Consider the following 22,500-nt stretch of genomic DNA (forward strand, 5'->3'; position numbering starts at 1 on the left):
AATAGTAATAACGGATGGATTCCTTTTATTTCAAACCAACGGATACATTGTCTGATACCAAAGTAAAACTCAAGCTATACATTTATTTCTAGTGCATTTCAAAAATAAAAATGCCACAAGAATATTTTCTCAGAAAACTTTTTAACTGGGTTTAAAGTTTCTGGAGAAGAGTAAACAGAAAACTGGGAGCTAAGAAACTTTCACAGCTTTTTGACTTGTCGGACATTCTTTTCCCCTAAGACTCAATTCTCCCCAGTATTACAAAAGAAAAGCAAAATCTTCTTTCCAAGAAAATTCGTATTAGTGGTAGCATCTTCTTCATTTCACTTTTCGCACAGACACTGAACTTTTTTCTGAATAACTGAAATATATTATGTCTTTTAAAATTTCCCACACACTTTAAGAAAAAGACAATACCAGGATGGAAATGTATCTAATACATACTTTTTTGCAGTACTGTGTACTGGCATTACCTCTATTAACAGAATTTGTCACAGATTTCTGAGTAAGAGAATCTAAAGCATATCATAACAAAAATGGACTAAAAGAAAGACCTTACAATCTACTGTCATTTGTTCTGTCATTTCTATAAAGTTAATGGGTTGGAAAAATAGCCTTTGGAACCAAAGTTGGTATTTAATTGAAAGGAAATGCTTTTTTAATTGTAATTTCTTTCTTTCTTTTTTTCCCCTTACCCTCTGCCTCCTTATAATTTGTCTTAGTTTCTGAAAAATACTAGCATGAATGTGAAAAACAACCATGGAGGGTAAAATGAGGGTTCATATTCATCTGCTTGTTAGTAATAAAAATATATATAAATATTCGCGACGAATAAAAGTGTTCCTTTCCATGTGTTATAAAGGAAAACGACACTGAAGGGAAAAATATGTATATTTTCTTAAAAGCTTACTCTTAGTTTTGTCAGCGAGCACAACTTGGAGCAATAAAATGGTGATTGGGCTAGTTCTATGGCTTAAATGACCATATTTAAGAAATAGTAGCAATAGTCCTCTTAAGAATCTTAATGACAAGGAATAACATAACACTTGGGTAAGGGTGAATATATTCAAATGAAGAGATATGAAATTAGCTGTTAAAAATTAATGTCCCTATATTTTGCCTTTGTTTTAACAAATGTTATTTTTGTAGAGAGGAAAACTTGAGCGAAGTTACCTAACATTTGAAATGCCCTCTTTGCCTAGAACAGTTGAATCACTTTCATACCCAACAAAATGGTAGCTCACTACTGTTCTGGTGTAATAGCAGTGCAAATTTTTATTTAAGGCCATTTACAAATGCCAAAATAATATAGGAAGCAAATTTTCTTTTAATTGGTCAGAAATGGAAAAAGTTAAAAAAAATCCTTGCGGAAGTCTTACTGTAATTCCGTTATAAAGTTATTATGATGCCAAGTACTTGTGCCTTGTTGTTAAGGTGCTTTTACTCTATACCCTGTAGTCTACCATTTGTAAACACATCTTTTTGATGTTTCTGCCAACATCCTGGCAACAAAGCAGTACAATTTCAAATGAGCTAATTAACTTAATTGTTGATGAAGCATGAAACAGTTCATTCACCCTGTTAGCTGCTCCATGACAACATAAGAGTCTCAGCCTGCGAAGTTACTCATCTCCATAAACCTATCTGTAGCTCTCTGTTTAGATCTCTTGTATAGCAGAATTGTGCACGGAAAATGTTTCATAAAAGATGGATATTCTCATTTGCAAAGGAACCTCTTAAAATTAAAAAAATATATATATTGCTGTATGAAGAAATTAAGGCTACACCAAATTTTGATTTTCAGCTAGAGAAGCCATGCAATTTACCATACAAATACACAGCCATGCACGTTGCTCTCTGATTCTGAGGGCAACAAGTAACAACAACGTAGATGAAATAGATTTATTTCTTAATTTTAGCCTCTTTTAACTTTCATATCATCGTTCTTGTTGTTAAATATATATATGTTAAACATCATTATTTAAAGTTAAGGAATAGCAGGCTTGCGATTAAAAAAAATAAACCCGTAAAATACGTCTGTTTGAAATTATATATATTCTATGATTCCTCATGGAATTTTACTTAAAATTTTTATTAAAAACGTGAAATGTAAGTGAATCCCAATTATTAATGACACGATTACTGTAGGCTACTATTTTCCATTCATTCAAAAACCCCTACTGAATGATTTGTAAAATATTTTGATGAAGAGGTAAAGACGAGGTCACCTTCTTAGCCTGACGTCGGTCATGCACTTGTTGGAACACACAGAAAGCGCAGAGTGTGCCTGATGATGGACTTTGACTTCCTCCTTTCAGCTTTGTCTTGTTTATTTACAACAATGTGCCTAACACTCCCACATAACCCACCCCCTTCCCTAAAAAAGGTAAGGAACCTACTTTAAAAACTGTCCAAAATCTTCACAAATGCTTTCACAGCCTGGCCATTTGCAAACTCCATGGCCGTACAGAGTGTGAGAAGCCCCAGTCTCCTCGTGTGACGAGCTGTAGCAAAAGAACAGGGCGTCAGATTCATCTCAAAAAGCCATAATCGTTGCAGGCTGCTAGCGCCTGTCAGGTTACGATCAGTGACAAACAGGTCAAAACAGGTCAATTCAGCTCAGAGCAGTCAGAAAAATTTAATCGTTCTATTGAATAGTTCAACTGCCAAGGCTAGATGATGTTCCAATTAGAGGAGAAATAGAGCCAAATATGACTGTTAATAAAGGATGAAAAACTAAGAGGACTGTATAATATCATATGCTAATCTTGCCATATGACCTTAATGTAACATTTACCTCTAAATAAAAAATATATATTCATATGTGGTCAAGTGAAATAAACCTGTGTTTTTAAGAAGGTAATAGGACAGCCACCATAAGATTTTTGAAATGCTCTTTTTAAAGATGATATGGACCTTTCGGATCATTTAAATTGCTTAATATTTATGTGTGGACCATATATATTTGCACTAGTTACAGCTGATTTAAAAAAATCTACTTTGGAACAGTATTCATTAGCTATATCCTTCTATAATCATCAAAGACTTTTGATAAGTGAGTATTATGTCAGATAAAGAGATCCCAGAAAAATCAACCAACTTCTGCAATATATAATCACCAAATTAATCTCAATTAAAACAACAGCATGGAAGCATTCAGAAGCATACCATTTTATAATAATGAAAACTAACAAGAAGAATTTTTCGTGATACTCAAATGAAGACCAGAAACACCACCAAATTACAGCATCCTATTTTAAACTGTACTGTAATTAAATATATGTTTCTCTAAAAAAATTTGTTTATGAGAAAGAATTTGTTGCTGCTAGGCAGATATTCATACTACACAAAAGAATATTATTGATCCACTACATTCAAATATGCAGTATTTAGAGCTAAATACCACAGGAGCCTAAGTCACTCTGTTACGAAATCCTGCACTTATGTTTTGTTCCTTAAAAAGATATTTTTCATGGTGAGCAATGTTTTAGCTTATATATTTTATGTAAATTGCTTTAAAGGAACCTGATTAGATGGCTTTATGCTTAAATAAATGGAAGTAAATGGACAAAAATACATGGGTGCTCCTTTTACAAGGGCTGTTTTTATTTAACTAAAGTAAAACAGTAAGTTGAAAATTATCTAACATAATGTACTCAATACTGGTAACTGAAATCAAGTAATTTTTCTTTATGAATTTTGAGTCAAGTTTATTCAGCTACCACCATAAGCTTATGTTTATACATTTATAAATTCCATCATGCTACACTAAAAAGGCAAACCAGATATCTATCTTCTGCTTTATTACACCTGTGTTTATATCCTTAAGAATATCAATTCTCTGATATCTGTGGATATGTTCTTAAACATATATTAAGCACATGTTTTAAAGCATATGTAAAGGGGGATATGGATGCATCTTTAATTATTCAAAAGGGGTTCTTAAGTTTAGAAATGGTAAAATATTCTCATTTCAGCAATCTGGTTCATCACAACATATTAGCCATAAAAATAATAATATTATAATAATATAATAATAATGACACAATAATTCCACATGCACTTGTTAAAAAATAACTTTCTTCAGGCAAATTCCCCACCAAATCCATTAAACCGCCAGTATTTGAAATGCTTTCTCTAATGAAAATAATATATAAGATAAATAATCTAAAGGTTTCTATTTAATTTGTTCTATACATTCTACCCCTGTTAAGTATAAATCATAACCTTCAGTTTTATGAATGGTGGAAGAAAAAGTTGGTGACAGATAAATATAGAATAAATCTCATGAGATTTACCTGTCCCGCCTTGCACTTAGGACTGAAGACTGTCCATTCACTATGGAATGATGGGTTATTGGTGGTGATGCTTTGGAAGTGGTGGAGGAGGTAGTCGAGGAGGAATTGTTAGTAGTGAGGTCTAGCCCTCCATGTTTAATGCCATTGTCTTCCATACTGTGAACTCCAGTCACTTCTTTCCATAACTGCTGAATCTCAGCAGGACTTAAGCCAGCTATAAAATGAAAGAAAGCCCCACTAATATAACAAGGTAAAGTTCATATAACAAGCTTAGTGTTATTACGGGATTAATGCCAACAACAAAAGTGATGTTACCAGCATAATCAATATACAATCATAAATCACTTTACACCAACAGCACCACAGTCTTTCTCATGAATAATCAGTTATTTGCTCAAGACTACCAATATGGGAATGGTAGGGAATGATCGTATTGGAAATAATATCAAGGATTAATGGAAAAACCCAGCAAGTTCTATTTGAAAATTAAACTATTCAACTTTTTTTTTTTTTAAAGATTTTATTTATTTATTCGACAGAGATAGAGACAGCCAGCGAGAGAGGGAACACAAGCAGGGGGAGTGGGAGAGGAAGAAGCAGGCTCATAGCGGAGGAGCCTGATGTGGGGCTCGATCCCGTAACGCCGGGATCACGCCCTGAGCCGAAGGCAGACGCTTAACCGCTGTGCCACCCAGGCGCCCCTAAACTATTCGACTTTTAACAGCAGCTTCTACTTATTGCTAGTATTAACTTTTTATCAGTGAGGAACTGAAAAAGAAATAGAACTGGAAATGAGATATAGCAAAAGAAATGAAAAGACAAAAAGGGGTAAGGAGGACAAACAAAAATGTCAGGAAAAAATTGTCAGGGAAAAACAGTAAACACTCAACTCAGAAGGAAAATACATTTGACAATTAACTTTGACAAAGTTTTAGTTTGCTCTTTCTCAGACAGGCAAACAAAATAAGTCTCGCTTGGATGTGCTAAATAAGCCAATATGATTACCTCCGTGGATCAATTAAGCAGATAATACGCAAACTTCATTTTATGACTGATAGAATAAATGAACTACTCATTTTAAACAACACCCTGGTTCAGATCATGCAAATTTACCAGATTTAAGAAGAAAGAAACAGAAAATCAAGGCACAATGCTTTAGCTTTTAACTATAATTCTGAAATAAGGAATCGAGAGATTATTGTTTATATTTGACTTACAAAATAGCACTTATGTGGACCAGGTACTATGCCTTCATGTATTCTTTCTATACCTTATGCTTCTCAATCCTCACTAAATCCGATGGAATCGATAACTATATTCTAAACAGTTCCTGGATAAGGAAAAAGTGTGAGAGAGAGGTTCAAAAATGTATCCAAGGTCACAAAGTTTCTGTGTGGTAGAGCTCTGAGTTAAATCCAGGCAGTCTGATTTGAATGCCTTTGCTCTGAAAATATTATATTAAAAATACGAAAACTACTGAATAAAGATATACAGGGGGAAATGCAGTTGTAATTATGATTGCTATTCCTTATTCAGCATCTGCTGTAGTCTGGTGCTTTACATTCAAAATCTCAATTAACCTCACCTGATGTTAGGAATCATTACATTTTACAGAGGAGGGCATGGCATGGAGGTTTAGAAATATTAAAGATGTTACCAAATCGCTATGCTCATAGCTAGTGGACAGAATTCAAACCTAATTCACTGTGGCTCCAAAATCTAGGTTCCTTATTATGTTCATCTACAACGTCTAACATGAGGGTGGAAGTACTAGTCAAAGTACCCCCACCCCGTACCTCAGATGCTCTAAGTGCTATGGATCAATCTAGAGGTGTGTGGGAGCGGAGCAGGATGGGACAGGCAGGGGAGACTAGGGGACGATAGCAGAACATGATGGCGAGGAGAGTGAGCCCTCTCACCCCTACCCCTGCAAGTAGAAAAATCATCAATCCAGACATCGTGGTAAGTAGCCCAAAGTGATAGAAGAATTCTCACTGCTCCAAACATAACTTCTGGTCAAACTATTCATCACAGTGGTACCCTTAAATTGCTATGCTTATCACAATTTCTTACAGATAGTTTTACTGAAAGCTATCATTTTGGTGATTCTGGCTCCCGAAGATTTTAAAACAGCCTAAGACTGAAGAAAAGGCAGGCTAACTCAGGTTTCCAGTTATTAAAAACTATTTTTCCTGTGTAAAAGAGAATGGCTTAATAAAGGAAGGTATTTCTCGGTTACATGGGAAATAATTTCTATATTAAGATCATTAATTATTGCTTTAACTCTAGCTTTAACCTAGGATTCTGAAACTTTTCTGACTGTAACTTTTTTTTTTTTAAGATTCTATTTATTTATTTGATAGAGAGAGAGACAGGCAGTGAGAGAGGGAACACAAGCAGGGGGAGTGGGAGAGGAAGAAGCAGGCTCCCAGCAGAGAAGCCCGATGTGGGACTCCATCCCAGGACTCCGGGATCACACCCTGAGCCGTCGAAGGCAGACGCTTACCGGCTGAGCCACCCAGGCGCCCCTCTGACTGTAACTTTTTGATTTACCTGTCTGTATGAGTTAGGTGTCCTCACAACAAGGCTCCGCTAGCAAACCCTTTTTGTGACAGCATCTTCTGCATGGGAGCCCTCACCATCTGACTCTGCCTCTCTGGCCTACTGTCAACTCTTGCCTAGACCATGGCTCTCCTTTCCTGTCTTCCTGCTTTCCCCTTGCCTTGCTATAATTTACCACTCTTCATATATCAGCCCAAATTTGTTGCTCTAAATGTAAATTAGGCCATTGCACTTTCCAGGCAAAGCCTTCAATGGATTTCCAGAACACTTCAAAAACAAAACAAACACACAAAAAAACCCCCCAAAACTCCACGAACCCAAAACAGGGAAAGAAGGGGAACAAACAACGACAAAAAACCCTATTGTGGCCTGTGAAGTGCTGGCATTTATTATCTGGGTCTTGCCTGCCTCTCTGACCTCATCTATTGCTTGCTCTCTACATTTCACTCTGTTACCCTAGCTTTCTTCTACATCTTCAATGCATTGAATATTTGCTCCCTTGCCAGCTTTTGCGCCGGCTCTTCCCACAGCACAGGTGACTGTCGCAGACCTACTCATGTCACCCCCTTCACTCAGATGATTCAAAGGTCACCTCCTCTGAGAGGTCTTTGACCACCCTATCAACCACTGCCCCCCCCCCTGCCTTGCCTTCTACCATTCTGCATCACCTCACCCTGCTTTATTTGTCTTTAAATCATTTATCAGTCTCTGAAACTATATTATTTGTTTGTTTTACGTGTTATCATCAGTCTCCCTTTACTACAATGTAATCTTAAACTGATAAAGAGTAGGGATTTCTTACTGGACCCACCTATCCCCAGTGCCAAGAGCAGTGCCTGGTATGTGTCTGACACATAGTAGTTGATTTAATTGATTATAACAGAGTCACACAGTTCTCGAAGGCATTTGGGTTTTCACATGGAAGTTCTGTGGCTCTTGAAGGACATACTATTCGTGAGCACTGCCATCTTGTAAGGCCAATGTCTAAAGAATTATAAACGGCACTAGCTGATTCGAACAGATTGAGTGGCTGATAAAATTTTATATCTTGGCTGAAGACTCTCAGATATTTTTAGAGACCATATCAGTTAAAGATGTTATTAATAATTTAGTTTTTGAATTTTATTAATAATTTAGTTAACCTAAGTATCCACTTACCTTTTAAAAGCAGACTTTTCTTATACTATTCATTTGTGTTGAAAATTAGTAGTATCAGCATGATATCACATTGATATGGCAACAAATACTAAGCACATAAACATTTGATGAATAATTTGCATGATCCAAATAAGGATCCTTAATTAAATGAAGAAGGAAATGGTTTTTAAAGATTACAGAAAAGGGGCAGAGAATAATGATATCCAAAAGAGATTCCTTTTAGTAGAAGTGGTTCCCTGAAGTGTCTGCATATAATACTCAGTTGAGGACATTTTAAAACTTCCGATGCCCTGACCATAGCCCAAACCAATGAGATCACAATTTCTGGAGGTAGGACACAGGCATCAGTCTGCTTCTGAAGCTCCACACATGATTCCAATGTGCAGATAATTTGGGAGGAAAGTTGTTAAAAGCAAACTATCACATTGCTTACAAAACAGTATTCACATATACAATTTGCTTAGCTCTTTTCTATGGATGCAAGACTAAGAATATGAAACAAGGAACCAATCAGTTTTGTAGAATTTTGAAAGTTTTGTGAATTTTGAAGTTTTGGTGATTTGCAAGAATTAACTGATTTTTCAGGCAGTAATAGAACGCATTCAATATTGCCTAAACTGTGTTCTATGCAACAGAGCTCTTCTTCTAAACACTCTTATCAAAGAGATCTAAGAGGTCTGTGGTCTCTGTCTTGGAGACGCATGACTAATGTTAACGCCCACATCAGTTCCAAGATGTCTAGGTACAACAACGACAAGAAAACAAAAATCTTGAGTCTCTTGTTTAACTCAGCACTTTACAAATCCATTTGAGGATAAAAAGAAAAATAATAAGAACAAACTATTTTTACAATTACACTAATTTATTTCAGTTTTAAATACTGGCTGTAGGCTTAGGATTAAATCAAGTGATCTCCAGCCCCTCCCTTGATCTGCAGGCTGCCTATTTATAAACTTCAAGATTTTTTCCCCCAAAATAAGCTTACTTCAAAACTAAGCTTCTGTTTATACAGCTTCTCTGACCCCAATTCAGTCTTCATCTCTGTTTTATTAGAACCTTACCCAGTGCTTCTGATATACCAGTCACTTAACTCCACGCTTCAGTGCTAATCTAAGACCCCAGGCTACTATTATTATCCCCATTTTAGAGATGAGGACACTGAGGAACAGAAAAGTGAAGTAACTAGCTCTAGAGCTAATGCGTAGCAGGGCTTCTCACATTTTTAGGTCATTGCTCACATAACCTCTTTCTAGGACTCCGTCCCTGGCCACCCTGTCTACAAGTTCAACCCCACCCATTTCCTAAGGTTTCTTTCTCTTCTCCTATACTGACTTTTAAGTTGTTGTTTTTTTTTTTTTCTTAGCACTTACCACTATATATTTCACTTAACCTACAATGTAAGTTTTGTGGTGGTAGGGACTTTTGTCTGTTTTCTTGACTGCTCTGTCCCAGTGCCCATAGGAGTGCCCACAGTGCATGAAAGCTCAATGAATATTGAGTTGTTCAAGTGCCCGGAACAGTAGGGTGCCGGCAAGCTGGGAACCCGTGGGCTAGACCATCAGAGAGGATAATAGCCAACTTAAAATCTTAAGTAAGGATGAATCAGTTTTCTTAGTAACTTATTTCAAGGATACATACAGATAATACTAGTGCCAAAAAGCTGTATGATTATGCAATTTTAAAATTAAAATTCCATGACGACAGAATATCAAGAAATAATGATGGGTGATGGCTTTGGGATGATGACTTGGGCTTGCTCTCATTCACTGCCAGTACTACAAATAAGCACTAAAAGGTTTGTTTTTCCGGAAGTTGAATGAATAAAAGGATGAATTCCTAGTCAAATCGCATGTAATACCACAGGTAAAGCAATTAAACAATAATTCCTTAATCCTGGATTCAGAGTTTGTGGAGTAACTACTGGGCGACAAGTGCTGTGCTAAGAATTAATTAAAATTTGATAATTCACAACTAGATTATACATCCTTGGGGCACACAAGGTTTAAAAATTTCAATGGCTTTACTTATTGGTAAAAATTACATTAGCAGCTTTTTCACACTCAAAAAAATGAAAGATTGAAAGATTCTTTCAATGTCCTTTCATTTTCTAGGTCTACTAATTAATTTTTAATATTAAATAAATAATTTTATACTTTATGATGTAAAGTAAGTCTATTGTGATTTTTAAAATTAGCTTATCTTATTTAATAGTACTCTGCTTATGTTCTAGGGTTACGTATAATTAAAAGTAATAAAAGCAAATTTTGGTAGAAATATTTGTATCATTCATATATTTTATGAAAACAATTTGATATTTAATGATCTGAAATCATTGAACTATTATCAGGTAATTTTCACTTTTCATCTTAAATTTTACGTTAAAAAACACTAGTATAAGCACATGGACAAAATAACTGAATCATAGAGAAGGTTATACATTGCAAAATCAAATTTCCCTACCCACTTTCACCTCTCGCTTCCTTGCTCTCCTCTCCAGAGGCAACCATTATTCTAGTTTCTGGGCTGTCCTTCAGAGATCTATGTGTTCATTTATAATTTGCCAAACCTAACATATTATTGATTTATATTTGACTGGGGGCCTACTTTAACCGGCAGGTGTAGTGCCCGTCTCTAAAATCTATGTTTAATGAGAGGTGCACTGAGTGTATATTTTGCCCAAATGCTGAGCTAGAAGGAGTAAACAGCTATTCGGTTAAAACTAAGACCAAAGGCAAATATCTCCACTAAAGAAGGAACTTCTGGGATACTGGAGTACATCTGATATATAAAAAAATTCCTTTTATGATTTCACTATTAAAATTTTTATAGGCTGCATTTTTTAAGTTTGATATTTTATTTTAAAAACCCATAATTTTCTCAGTTTTCCCCATCATGAAACTAACGTGGCAAAGTTGACATTCTGTTTTGGAGTCTTCCTTCAAGATATACAGAAGTGACAAACAGAACTTTAAAAAGATTTCTGGCCTAAACGGAGATAAATTCATTTTAATGTATGCATGCGAGTATACCAATTATGTGACAATTAGAATTATGATATAATTTAATCTCCATCTTTCTATCTTATTTACAACTTCTCAAAAACTAACTCAACATTCTTAATATTTCCTTATATATTTAACGCTTTGTAAGTTAGTCTTTCTGTTTTCTTTTTGTTTTTTGTTTTTTTTAGAGAGGGAGGGTGGGGTGGGCAAAATGAGAGAGAGAGAATCTTAAGCAGGTTCCACGCCTACCTTGGAGCCCCACACGGGACTCGATTTCATGACCCTGAGATCATGACCTGAGCTGAAATCAAGAGTCAGTTGCTTAACCGACTGAGCCACTAACTTGTAAGTTAGTGTTTATACGTAAAGTTAACAGCATTCATGGTTAACTTTGCAAAGTTTTATTACTGCAATAATAAATGTACACTTAAACTTCAGCTTACTGATAGAGTTTTCGCATGTAAAACCCCAAAGGAGAGTTTCCCTCCAAGTTGCAAATTGGAGATTGACTGGTATTTAAAAGGGAATACTAAGATGTTAACAATAATTCTGCACGACATGCATTGTTCATATTGCTGGCGCTGTTACCCTAATTAGATACACGGTGATCTCTGCAAGCACATGACCACAGATTAGGCAAAAAATCAAGATGCCAGACGTAATGTTGAAATAGGCTTGGCTATTTAGATTTCCATAAGCAGAGAATGAGTCAAAGCCAAATAGCTGATTTTGGCCGAATACTCATCCTACAGACAAACTTGAGCACATTCCTAACTCAGCATAAAGGACGTTATTATATTTTACTTAAAATGATTTCATTTTATATATTATTCAACAGTTCTCTCATTCCAAACTCATCTAGTTCTAGAAGGTGTTAGTTCAAACGAGTGCTGGCTAGATATCCTAGCATTCCCTGTTTGGTTTTTCAGACTGGACACAAAAGCGTTATGTTTTAAATCAGTTTCACAAATTCAAAAACATGTAGAAAGTTGGAATGAAAGAAAGTTTTAAGCACATATATTCTAGTTCCTGTAGTCATAGGAAGCCTGTGACTATACTGTGTATTGGAATACACTGACTTTTTTTTTTTTTTTTTAAGATTTTATTTATTTAGTTGACAAAGATAGAGATAGCCAGCGAGAGAGGGAACACAAGCAGGGGGAGTGGGAGAGGAAGAAGCAGGCTCCCAGCAGAGGAGCCTGATGTGGGGCTCGATCCCATAACACCGGGATCACGCCCTGAGCCGAAGGCAGACGCTTAACCGCTGCGCCACCCAGGTGCCCCGGAATACACTGACTTCTATCTCATGTCAAAAACATATCAAAGTTTGAAGTGCATGCACAATAATTTCCTACTACCTGGAGACAGTGGTACTGGATTATGATAATGTGTCACAAAGTAATTACTAGCTGACATATAAACTGTACTATCCATGGAATAAATAGCTTCATAATCAGTATTTTATTTGATATTGATTTACAAATCCATCCTTTTGTATTTGACTTCTGTATACCTACAGTCACTCTATATGTGCATTTAGAGATGGTCTTTTCATTGCCTCTTTTACATTAAAATCCAGTATTACAGTAATATTCACGATGACTTTAAATGCTTAATATTTAAAAGAATTTACTTTAAAGGGTGGTACGCTGTATTACATCATTTTGCAACACAGAGATAAATGTCTATAAATCTCCTACTCTTAGCAAAATTATTATAATTTTGTTACTTCTGTCTCATTCTCATATACTTATTTTATATATGGTTGAAAGAAGTTGGAGCTTTAAAAAGGAGCCTGAGGAGGCTGTGTTAAATCATGGGGATAAATACCTCCAATATGGCATATTTTTAAAGGCACAATGAGATCATCATTGTGTATTAGTCCTACTTGGTTTCATGGCTAATCCATCAACCAACCAAAAACTTGGTGCAAAGTGAACTGGGAAAACAATAATAAAAATGTTTAAATATTTAAAATATGTTTATCTGAAATAACCAGTAGCTAAGGCAGAAATAATTCCAGCCTTATGTTATCTAACAATTAATTACTCTTTTACTTTCTTCCATTCCAATTTTGGGATTCCAGCACCATCCTATGAGATTATACTCCTTTACTGTGGCTGGTTTATCTGACGCATTCTGTCTGTGTTTGCCTGGTGAGTCTCCATAGTGGCACTTTTCACACTACTTCATCTAAACAGTGAAAACACAATGAAAACTTTCATGTTTTTTGTTTAAAATATAAATAAATATTCTGCTCAAACCCAGAAATGTTTTCAGATTCATTTCCTTTTCCTTGATGTTCTTTATCTTGTGCGTTTAATCTCTCATACATTTTATAGACAGTACAAATAGAAAAAAAGGGAAAAAATGATAATTCTATAAAAGAAGTTCAGAAACAAGAGAAAATTTTTATCTGAAAACTATTAAAATGGTTATATCATAATAAATTTCCTTGTTTGGCAAGATATTGGTATGCTTGTTTTGGAAGAATATTGCACTTAAATTACATTTTGCTTCTCTGACCATCTTTCTTGAAGTGTTTGTTTCAATGGTTTTACTCAAATAAAATCATGGTAGATCAGGCTTCTCTCTACTGAGGAGATTCTTATATGATTAGATCCTAAATATAGATTTTTTCTATAAATTTTATCGAAAAAACCAATGAGATAAATTTATTGTTTGTTTTAGTGTAGTTTCTACCAAAGAAATCTGTTTACATTGAATTAATTTATACATAGCTTTCTTTCTTTTTTTTAAACTTATTTCTTCATCTGTCCTCATATCATATTTATTTTTGCAAAGAACAATAGTTTATGAATAGAATATTGATGGGCATGGTGACACCATGGTTTATTCCAATTCTCTTTGGAATGGTGCAGAAAAGTGGGTTTATTGCCTTGTTTTTCTTTCACTATTTAAACTTTATTTTTCTTGATTTCCTAGGAGTGATTCAGTCAGGTGAATTAGAGGATCTGAAGTCAAGGGAAGGAGGGGATTCTGGGAAAAATATGCCATGAAGACAGTAATTTGATAAAGAGAAAAATATTAACTACAAAATTTTAAATTTCATGTGCCCCAAAAGAAATTGTGTGCATTTTAAAGACTGCCTTCTATTTGCCTAATTTTATTTTTTCTATTTAATTGTTCTTGATTTTCTTCTCTTCTTTTTTTTTTTTTTAAAGTTTATTTATTTTAGAAAGAGAGAGAGAGATAGAGCACTAGTGGGCGGAGGGGCAGAGGAAGAGAATCTCAAGCAGATTCTAGACCCAGCACTGAGCCCGACATGGGGCTTGATCTCACAACCCTGAGCCAAAATCATGAGTCTGACTCGGATGCTTAACCAACTGAGCCACCCAGGCACCCCTTGATTTTCTTCAGTATATCCTATCGAGTCAGAAAAATGAACAAAAAATACTACTACAATGTGAGTGCCTTTGTAACAAATAAAAGTCCTTTTGGATTATTGTTCATTCCAACAAAATCCAAATGCAAATTAGAATGTGCTTTTATGAAGTTTAATGATATTTGACTTTAACCTCTACTAAGAATTTTAGCACATAGGGAGTCATTTTTTTTTTACCATTATCTTTTTTGAAACTAAGAATGCTTTCCATTTCCCAAAAGTTAAGAGTCAAATGATGAATATATACAATTGTATAATTTATAGTGTTGTATTACTGTACTATATTATTGTATTATCAAAGTCCATCCAAAGTTTTCTTATCAGAAAAAGAAGAATACAGCTGACAGCTTTTTGAAGCTGTAATTTACAATAAATGCACAGGCAATAGTATTTTAGAGAAAATAAGATCAATATGGCCCCACGATGTACGATAGGGTCCTATAAAGCATAACTTGGAATGGAATATGCTTTGTAGAAATACAGACTCTTGTATATGTGAGAGTTTCAGTGTGAAGATTAGGAACTTTTTTTTTTTTAATCAGTTCTCCACCAAAACTCTGTTCAGCTCACTTTTGTTAAATGGAGTGTTGTTAGCCTTCCACTAATCTAATTCTCTGCAGGTCTTCAGTGTATATTCAATAGTGCTTAAATCGTGTTGCCCTTATAAATTATTTTCTGCCATAAGACTAATAAATACACATTTAATATCCAACAAAACACTTGAAAGCAGTTTTACTACACACCTGAAAAAAGTGCGTAGTAAAATTTCTGAGTCTCAAGAAAATGGGCCATGCAACTGCATTAACGATCGTGTTTTAATAATAAACCTGCAGGTCATAAAAGCAAAATTTCTCAAGGTATAAGGCAGACAGGCCGTGAAATGGTAGAAAGTGCCATAGGAGGAATGACGTGTGCACCACATTTTGCATGTACCTTGAGGCAGCGATTGGACAGGAAGTGCCGCCTGGCCAGGTGGGATGGAGATGAGCCCCTGACGCTGAAGGCTGAGCAGATGCTGCTGCTGCTGGAGTTGTTGCATCTGGAGGAGCTGCTGCTGGAAGACAAGCTGCTGGGCTGCCAACTGCTGCTGCTGCTGCTGCTGGTGCAGAAAACCCAGCCCGGTGAACGGCGGGGAACACACAGTCCGCGCGAACAGCTCTCATACAGAGAAATGCACACTGCATTCACTGCCCCGGTGAGTTTCTGAATGGTCATCCCGTGGTCAAAGTTCAAAAGCAGAAGTGAGCAAGTTCGAGATTTTCTGTTGCCTTTCTTTCAAATATTACACAGCAGCAGAGAACCAAGGAACTTGAATGAAAAGAGTATGGATCGAAGTCTAGCAAAAGTATGTTACAAAGGCTCGGACTTTTTTTTTTTAAACTTGGCTTATTGCAGATGATAATAGGTTTATCTACACTAAAAAAATCACACTTTGTAGAAACAGTCAACTTCAACAACACTCTTTTCTTTTCTTTTTTTCTTTTTTCCAACTGAGTAAGTTTGGTCTGCAGAGGCCCATGAATATGGTCTCTAGCGATCTATTAGTAAACTGGGTTGTAGCCTTCAGAGGACAGGCCTGTTAGCTCTTTCTCTTCCTCGCCTCTCTTGTTGGAATATATTAAAGGCAGAATTACGTTCAGGGCAAGAAAAAGCGCCCTGATAATAAGGAAAAGTAGAACTTCCAATTTTGTGAGGCATTACAAGACAAACCAGGGTTCTTTGGACTCGGGAGGGTATGAGAAGGCAGTCACACTTCAGAGAAAGACAAGCTGCTGGGGAAGACCTTTCCTTTTTAGTTTGGGGAAAAGAGAAACTTCTGATGCGCTCACTGGAAAACAGACTGCATAATGGAGCAAGTCATGTGGATTGCCCAAAGCCTCCGGAGAAATAAGGGAGCAATTTCTATTCTGTAGTTGATGGCTGTCTGAAATTCTATTCACAAATTCAAACAGAAACAAAGCCTCAGGAGGTCAAAACTGTTTCCTGTACGTTTGCATAATGGGCAGCTTGAAGACAACGGCTCTGATACCTGCTGATCAATTTAACTACTTCAACATGTTTTGTTTGTATTATGTTTATATTTGATGCAGTTTGCTGACAAGTGCGAGCTAGGCCTGAGAAGCCAGCTTGTCAGTTTGATTTATGAGCATATCAAACTGTAACTTTCTACTCGCCACTCCAAACCTACAGTAGCAGTTCATTAATAAGGGGCCCGTGACTTTGAAATCCGTGTTCTACCAGTTTCTCCCTGAGCCCACCCCCCACCCCCCAACCACCGGCGACATATGCATGCACGTTCTCTGAGCTGCACCACTGAGAAAAATAAGGTTCCCTCACCAACTTAGATTCTCGGTGAATACAAGATAATCAGTACTTTGTCCACCACAGAGCTCGCTCTTTGTACACTGTGATTCATTAGTGAACATTAGGCGACAGACAGCAGCATTGGATTGTAACTCTCAAGTCCCATGCTACAAAAAAGGAGAGCAGGAGAGTTCTACTGTCACTGTTAGTAAGCTGGGTAAAAATGTATCATAACGCATCTTTGATAGCGAGAGCCTCGCGCTAGGGTGATGTCAGGCGGCCCTGGCCTCGCGGCGCCCCGTCCCCACCTGGCACTGCGGCGCCCCCTGCCGGGCAGCATGGCGGCCGGCGGCTCCTACCTCTTTCGCCTGCTTGCCGGGGTGCGGTGGCGGCGGCGGCTGCTGGGGCTGCTGCTGCTGTTGCTGCTGCTGCTGCTGCTGCTGCTGTTGCTGCTGCTGTTGCTGCTGCTGCTGCTGCTGTTGCTGCTGCTGCAAAAGCTGAAGATGTAACTGCTCTTGCTGTTTCTTGTAAAACTCTTGTAGTTGTTGCTGAATAAACCATTTTGACTTTAATAAATAAAGGCAAAAGTTGCATGTATTATAAATCTCCTAAACTCTTCTAGACTGGCAAATGGTAGAGCAGCCATTAAGATTCACCTCCCAAGAACAACCAAAACAAATCTGCAGTGGACGCCAGGAGACAGATCTACATACTTTTTTTTTTTTTTTTTTTTGCCAAGGCGGCTCTGAAATTTTCTATTCCAGTATCCAAAACCTCCTAAACCAAAGGGCACAGAGAAGCTGTATTCCATAAAGGGCCAGGACCACATGGATACCCTAAATGATTGCATCTGAAATCCTGATGGGATAGGAAGATAGCTTCTACTCTACCATTCATAAGGACCAAATAGATAGCTACGTAAAATCAGGTGGTTCGAGTCTTAGTAGGGAATATGTTTCATCTATCAGATGTGCAGAAGAATGTCAGACTCAGAAATCAAAGCAACTGGCCTGTGGTCATCGTCCACAGACGATAGCAAAGTAATTAAATCGACAAGAATTCAGGTAAAGCACATGCTCTTCTCTATGATAAGTCAGTCTACAGCACACAGTCCAAGTACATCCGAAGCTCTGATAAGGTACATATATTAGGAACATGAGTTTGGTTATTAAAAGAAGATAACTTTCATGGATTAGTAGTTTAGCTGCTTAACTTTGTTTTGTAAGTAGATATTTCCTATGCCTAAACACCGAATATATTTTGGAAAGGAAAATGTAGGATGTCACTTTCCCCATTGCAACCAAATGGCCAGTTCAAAGTTCATACTTCCATGAGCAAAAAAGGAGTGCTGAGGCGGTGAGGTGTCTTAAAGGCAAGAATTATCTGTAAGTTCCCTGGCACTTTCGTTGGCATGTCTACAAATCAAATGTAGTAAGCACATGAAGACTTAAATATTAACTTATTCCATGTTGAGGCTGCACCTCTCTCCACTCTTATTCTAGACTTTGATGAATGTAAAAAGACTAACAGATCTAAATGTTCTTACGGAGTTCTGCAGTTACAACGCTATATTTATGTTCTTGCATGCTGATCAGTTGTCCCTTCGAGTGGAGAATGACTGTCAAATAGGTCCTGGTGCTGTCGACAGAGGTGCACGCCTTCTGCGCCTTGCTAGAACACCAAAGCAGGTAACCCACATTACCTGCTGCAGCATGACTGCCTGCTGCTGCTGGAGAAGGGCTTGGAGCTGCTGAGGAGACAGGACTTGCTGCTGAAGAATCTGCTGCATTTGCTGAGGGGTGATCACCTGGGGAGTCATCATGGCCACTGACACGGGCACCTGGGCCGGGAGAGAAAGAGAAGGGGCGGTCACAACCAAACGTCTGTTCATCTACTTCACAGCTATAAGGCATCTCTAATAAATTCCTTAGAAATGATAAGGGACAATTTGTATACAGTGTTTGTCATATTACTTAACTATTTGATGATAATATTAGAGGACCACAGTATGTATGTATGTATGTATGTATTTTTTAAGATTTTATTTATTTATTTGACAGAGAGAGACGGCCAGCGAGAGGGAACACAAGCAGGGGGAGTGGGAGAGGAAGAAGCAGGCTCCCAGTGGAAGAGCCTGATGTGGGGCTCGATCCCAGAACTCTGGGGTCACACCCTGAGCCGAAGGCAGACACTTAACGACTGCACCACCCAGGCGCCCCAGGACCACAGTATTTAGACCCTGGCCTTCCAGAGGCATCAGATTTCATCGGAGTCTACCTTTATGTTCCTTACCTCATATGTATTATGCTACGATGGTGGAGCTTTGGCTAGCAGAGTTAAAAATAAACAATTACATGTCTGTGTTCTCAATACTTGATCACTGACAATCTCACCAGGGTCACAGTGCTATCAGTGTAAAGCCTTTTGAAATGGTTTAAAGGTATGATTAAAATAAACTATAAAATTAAGCAATTAGAAAAATATGCATATAAGTATCAGTTATCAAAGTTAGTAAAGAGAATGTATGGAGAAAGTACTTATGCATAAAACATAATCACTAACTTCAAAATTTTATGGATAGACATAAAATATAGAAGTACTAGAAAAATGCATATAGTAGTACATATTACTTCACAAGTACATGTAACAACAAATATATATATATATATATATATATATATATATCACACACACACACACACACACACACACACACGCACACACACACACACACAAATGTATACCCAGAAACTAGCCACCTAGACAGGTCCTCTCAAAGAAGGAATCATAAGCCAAGTATTCTTCTTTAAACATTTTCTTATTTTGAGCTAACTAGACTTATACCAGGGAGTCGGGAAATCGGAAGATTATTCAAAGGTTATTCATTAAACTGAAAAAAAAGAGTATTTTACTTAGAATTTTCTTTCTTTTCAAGGTTCTGAGAATTACAGAGTCGAAAGGAAAAGCAAATAAGGTGGGAGAGAAAGAAACAGAGGAGATAGGAGAGGCAAGAGAAATACAGAGTGAGAAAGAGCCAGGGAGAAAGTCCTAGAGAAAGAGAATGGCAGGAGAGGTGAGCAGGAAAACCTTGTACGCAGGAAAGCCTGAGGAACCGGGCCACAGCTGTGAGGAGTGGAAGGCACTGCTCCTACTAACCATCATGTAATCGAACAATGTGTCAACTTGCCAAGTTTGCAACCTTTGAAAAAGCAATCACTTTCTTTCCTAGAAAAAACAATCCACTTTTACTGTAAATCAAAGCAAGTGTTTATATAAATACTGCTTCGGAACAAATCCATGGGACAACACTGTGTCTTGGAAAATAGAAAAAGATTAATAGACATGGTTCACTATTTTAATAGTCATTTTCACAGTTAAAAACTTTTCTGGCACTTCATGTAATGAAGAAAGGAGAAACTGATAATGAAAAGGAAGTCCAGAGAGAAAAAAATAAAAGAAATCCAGGGTGGGTAAAGCTCCCCTGTCTCAAACAAACAAAACTTAAAATTAATACTAAGAAATAACTTTGTCTCTTTTATCCCATGTTGATATATTAAAATATGGATTGATTATATCTAGTTTTATAACATGAAGAAAAAGAATCACATTACGACAGAAAAAACTCTGTGATTTCCACAAGTATTTCTGGATCTTTTTTAGAGTATGCTGACATACCTGTAGGTTACTGTATTTGAATTTATCATAATAAAAGGCATTCTTAAGTGTGTGCTATAAAATTAATTGACCCAATGGGCTGCCCAAGGGTTTAGTTGTTTAAAAAATTGAGTGGTTAGTTTATTTAATTGTTTGTGCCTTGATAAACAAATTGAATGGTTAGAACAAGCAGTTTCAAAATTAGTCTATCACAAAGATGCCTTTTCTTCCACCAATTATTTACCTCATTCCAAATAATGGGGAATCAAACCAAAATGGAGAGACAAGGTAAGACAGAAATGTCAACCTTTAAAAAGGCTGCCAATTCAGATAGACAGATACTACATATATGTAGACAGTCAAATACATACATAGAGATATACATACATATAGATATATACCTTCTATAAAGTCTATCATGTGATAAAACTTGCCACACTTCTCTCATCTAAGCCCCTAATCACTTTTTAGTCAATGGAGAGCTTTCATTTAATTATCTTTGTATCTACAAGGAAAAGTATTTGTTATACGTGACTCATAACAAATGCACTTTTTAAGAAGTTTTATGAATGGAGGCCTGTCATAATACACTGTAAGTTTACAGTTAGATTTCAGCTTATACAACTTCTAATGACTCTATAGCTTGTTGCAACTTGACTGATTTGGCATATAAGCAAATTTAAGCAACTATTGTACCTTTGTATTTTAGAGTCCATTAGACCTTTTACTATGGTTAAGGTTAGTTTTTACTTCTAAAATGGTTTGTATTTCCCTTGTTGTGAAAAGTTTATGACATAAAAATAACCATTACCTCCTCAAATCATATGTATCACATATACGTGATGTTTTTCAAGTTTTAAGCAGATTCTTTCTTTCTAGAAAACTGTCATCTAAAACTCACAATATACGTGCACAAAGATAGGTAGAAAGACAAGCCAACTAACACATAATTGAACACTCTACCTCCATAAGATATGTACAAAAACACAAATCAAAATTAATTATATATGTAGGAAGACACAGGTGCACTTCTGAGGGATTTCTAACACCACAAAGAAGCCAATACTATCATCTCTAAATCCACATACATAAGCTCATCCCAAGTAGAATGTCTGAAGCTACTAAAACATTTAAATTATTTTAATAAATAGAAAAATTAGATTTTCCTGCAACAAATATCAGTTATGTTATATGTAGGCTGCTCCACTTGCCTTGTTTAGAAATTAGTAATTTTCAAAATGCAAAACTCAATGTTAAGCAACTCACTTTGTGACGCATTTCCTTTGCTCCTCCTTTATTACTTTTGTTAAAACTTCAATGCATTTCTTTGCTACTCCAAACGACTGTAAGAATTCCCTGACAAAGATGGGTAGAGATTAACTGAGTACATAAGTAATTTTTTTTGGAGATCATGCTACTTTATTCATATTTAAACAGTAAGACCAGCATCATATTTGAAAATATACAGAGAACTTTCTGAAACGTATATATCTTAGTAAGTCCAGTGCTAAGGTTAAGAAAATATTTTCCACTGGATATATCATTTTGTTCATGCAAATTCTAATAAGGGACCACAATTTTGATATGTGATAGAGGAGGGGAAGGAGACCTTACCTCAGAAAGTAAATAAAAGTCTGGTAGGGTCTAAAAATGTGTGACAGATTATGCAGTCACCAAATCGAAGAAACAGCTGGTTCTGAATGGGTGTCCTAGTGAAAACTATACTCTATCAATTAAAATCTTCAAAAGTGAAGAAAGGGAAGGAAGTCAACTTTGGTTGGGAGATTTCTTTTTCTCTCTTGGTGTTTACTCTACTGACAGATCTAAAATTCCCCACAGTGATGCACCCAGTAAGGGTTTCATTTGCCCTCATTTGTTTTCTCGTTAGATGAATTAAGCACAGACCTGATGTGTTGCTCTGTGTGCTAAGAAGTAATGGGTAAATGGACATGAAGTTACGTATTCTGAAAAGAGAGAGGAAAACTTCTGCAACAGTCCTGAAATGAGTCAAAATGGTAAAAAGTTGAAAGTATTTAGACAGTATCCCAGAACAGGTAGAGGATGACTTTAGATTAAAAAAAAAAAAAAAATTACAGATGTGTTTCTATTAAACTTC

At 36.5% G+C, this 22,500-nt stretch overlaps 1 protein-coding gene across 8 annotated transcripts in view; it reads right to left on the reverse strand.

Moving 5' to 3' along the window:
• FOXP2 (forkhead box P2) overlaps positions 1 to 22,500 on the reverse strand; it is a 543,555-nt gene that overhangs the window by 46,663 nt on the left and 474,392 nt on the right. For 6 of the 8 annotated variants that reach the window (XM_087860884.1, XM_087860887.1, XM_087860881.1 and 3 more), the window contains 5 exons: positions 18,433 to 18,570; positions 17,090 to 17,296; positions 15,360 to 15,525; positions 4,299 to 4,512; positions 2,400 to 2,504 (listed from right to left, as the gene is read on the reverse strand). In XM_087860884.1, the coding sequence (XP_087717010.1) occupies positions 2,400 to 2,504; positions 4,299 to 4,512; positions 15,360 to 15,525; positions 17,090 to 17,296; positions 18,433 to 18,570 (830 nt within the window). The remainder of the gene's footprint in view (positions 1 to 2,399; positions 2,505 to 4,298; positions 4,513 to 15,359; positions 15,526 to 17,089; positions 17,297 to 18,432; positions 18,571 to 22,500) is intronic. The other 2 variants (XM_087860888.1, XM_087860886.1) reach the window with 1 other exon arrangement.

This window comes from Ursus americanus, chromosome 3 (assembly GCF_024610735.1).
Source record: "Ursus americanus isolate L20-20 chromosome 3, mUrsAme1.1.p, whole genome shotgun sequence".
NCBI classification, from domain to species: domain Eukaryota; kingdom Metazoa; phylum Chordata; class Mammalia; order Carnivora; family Ursidae; genus Ursus; species Ursus americanus.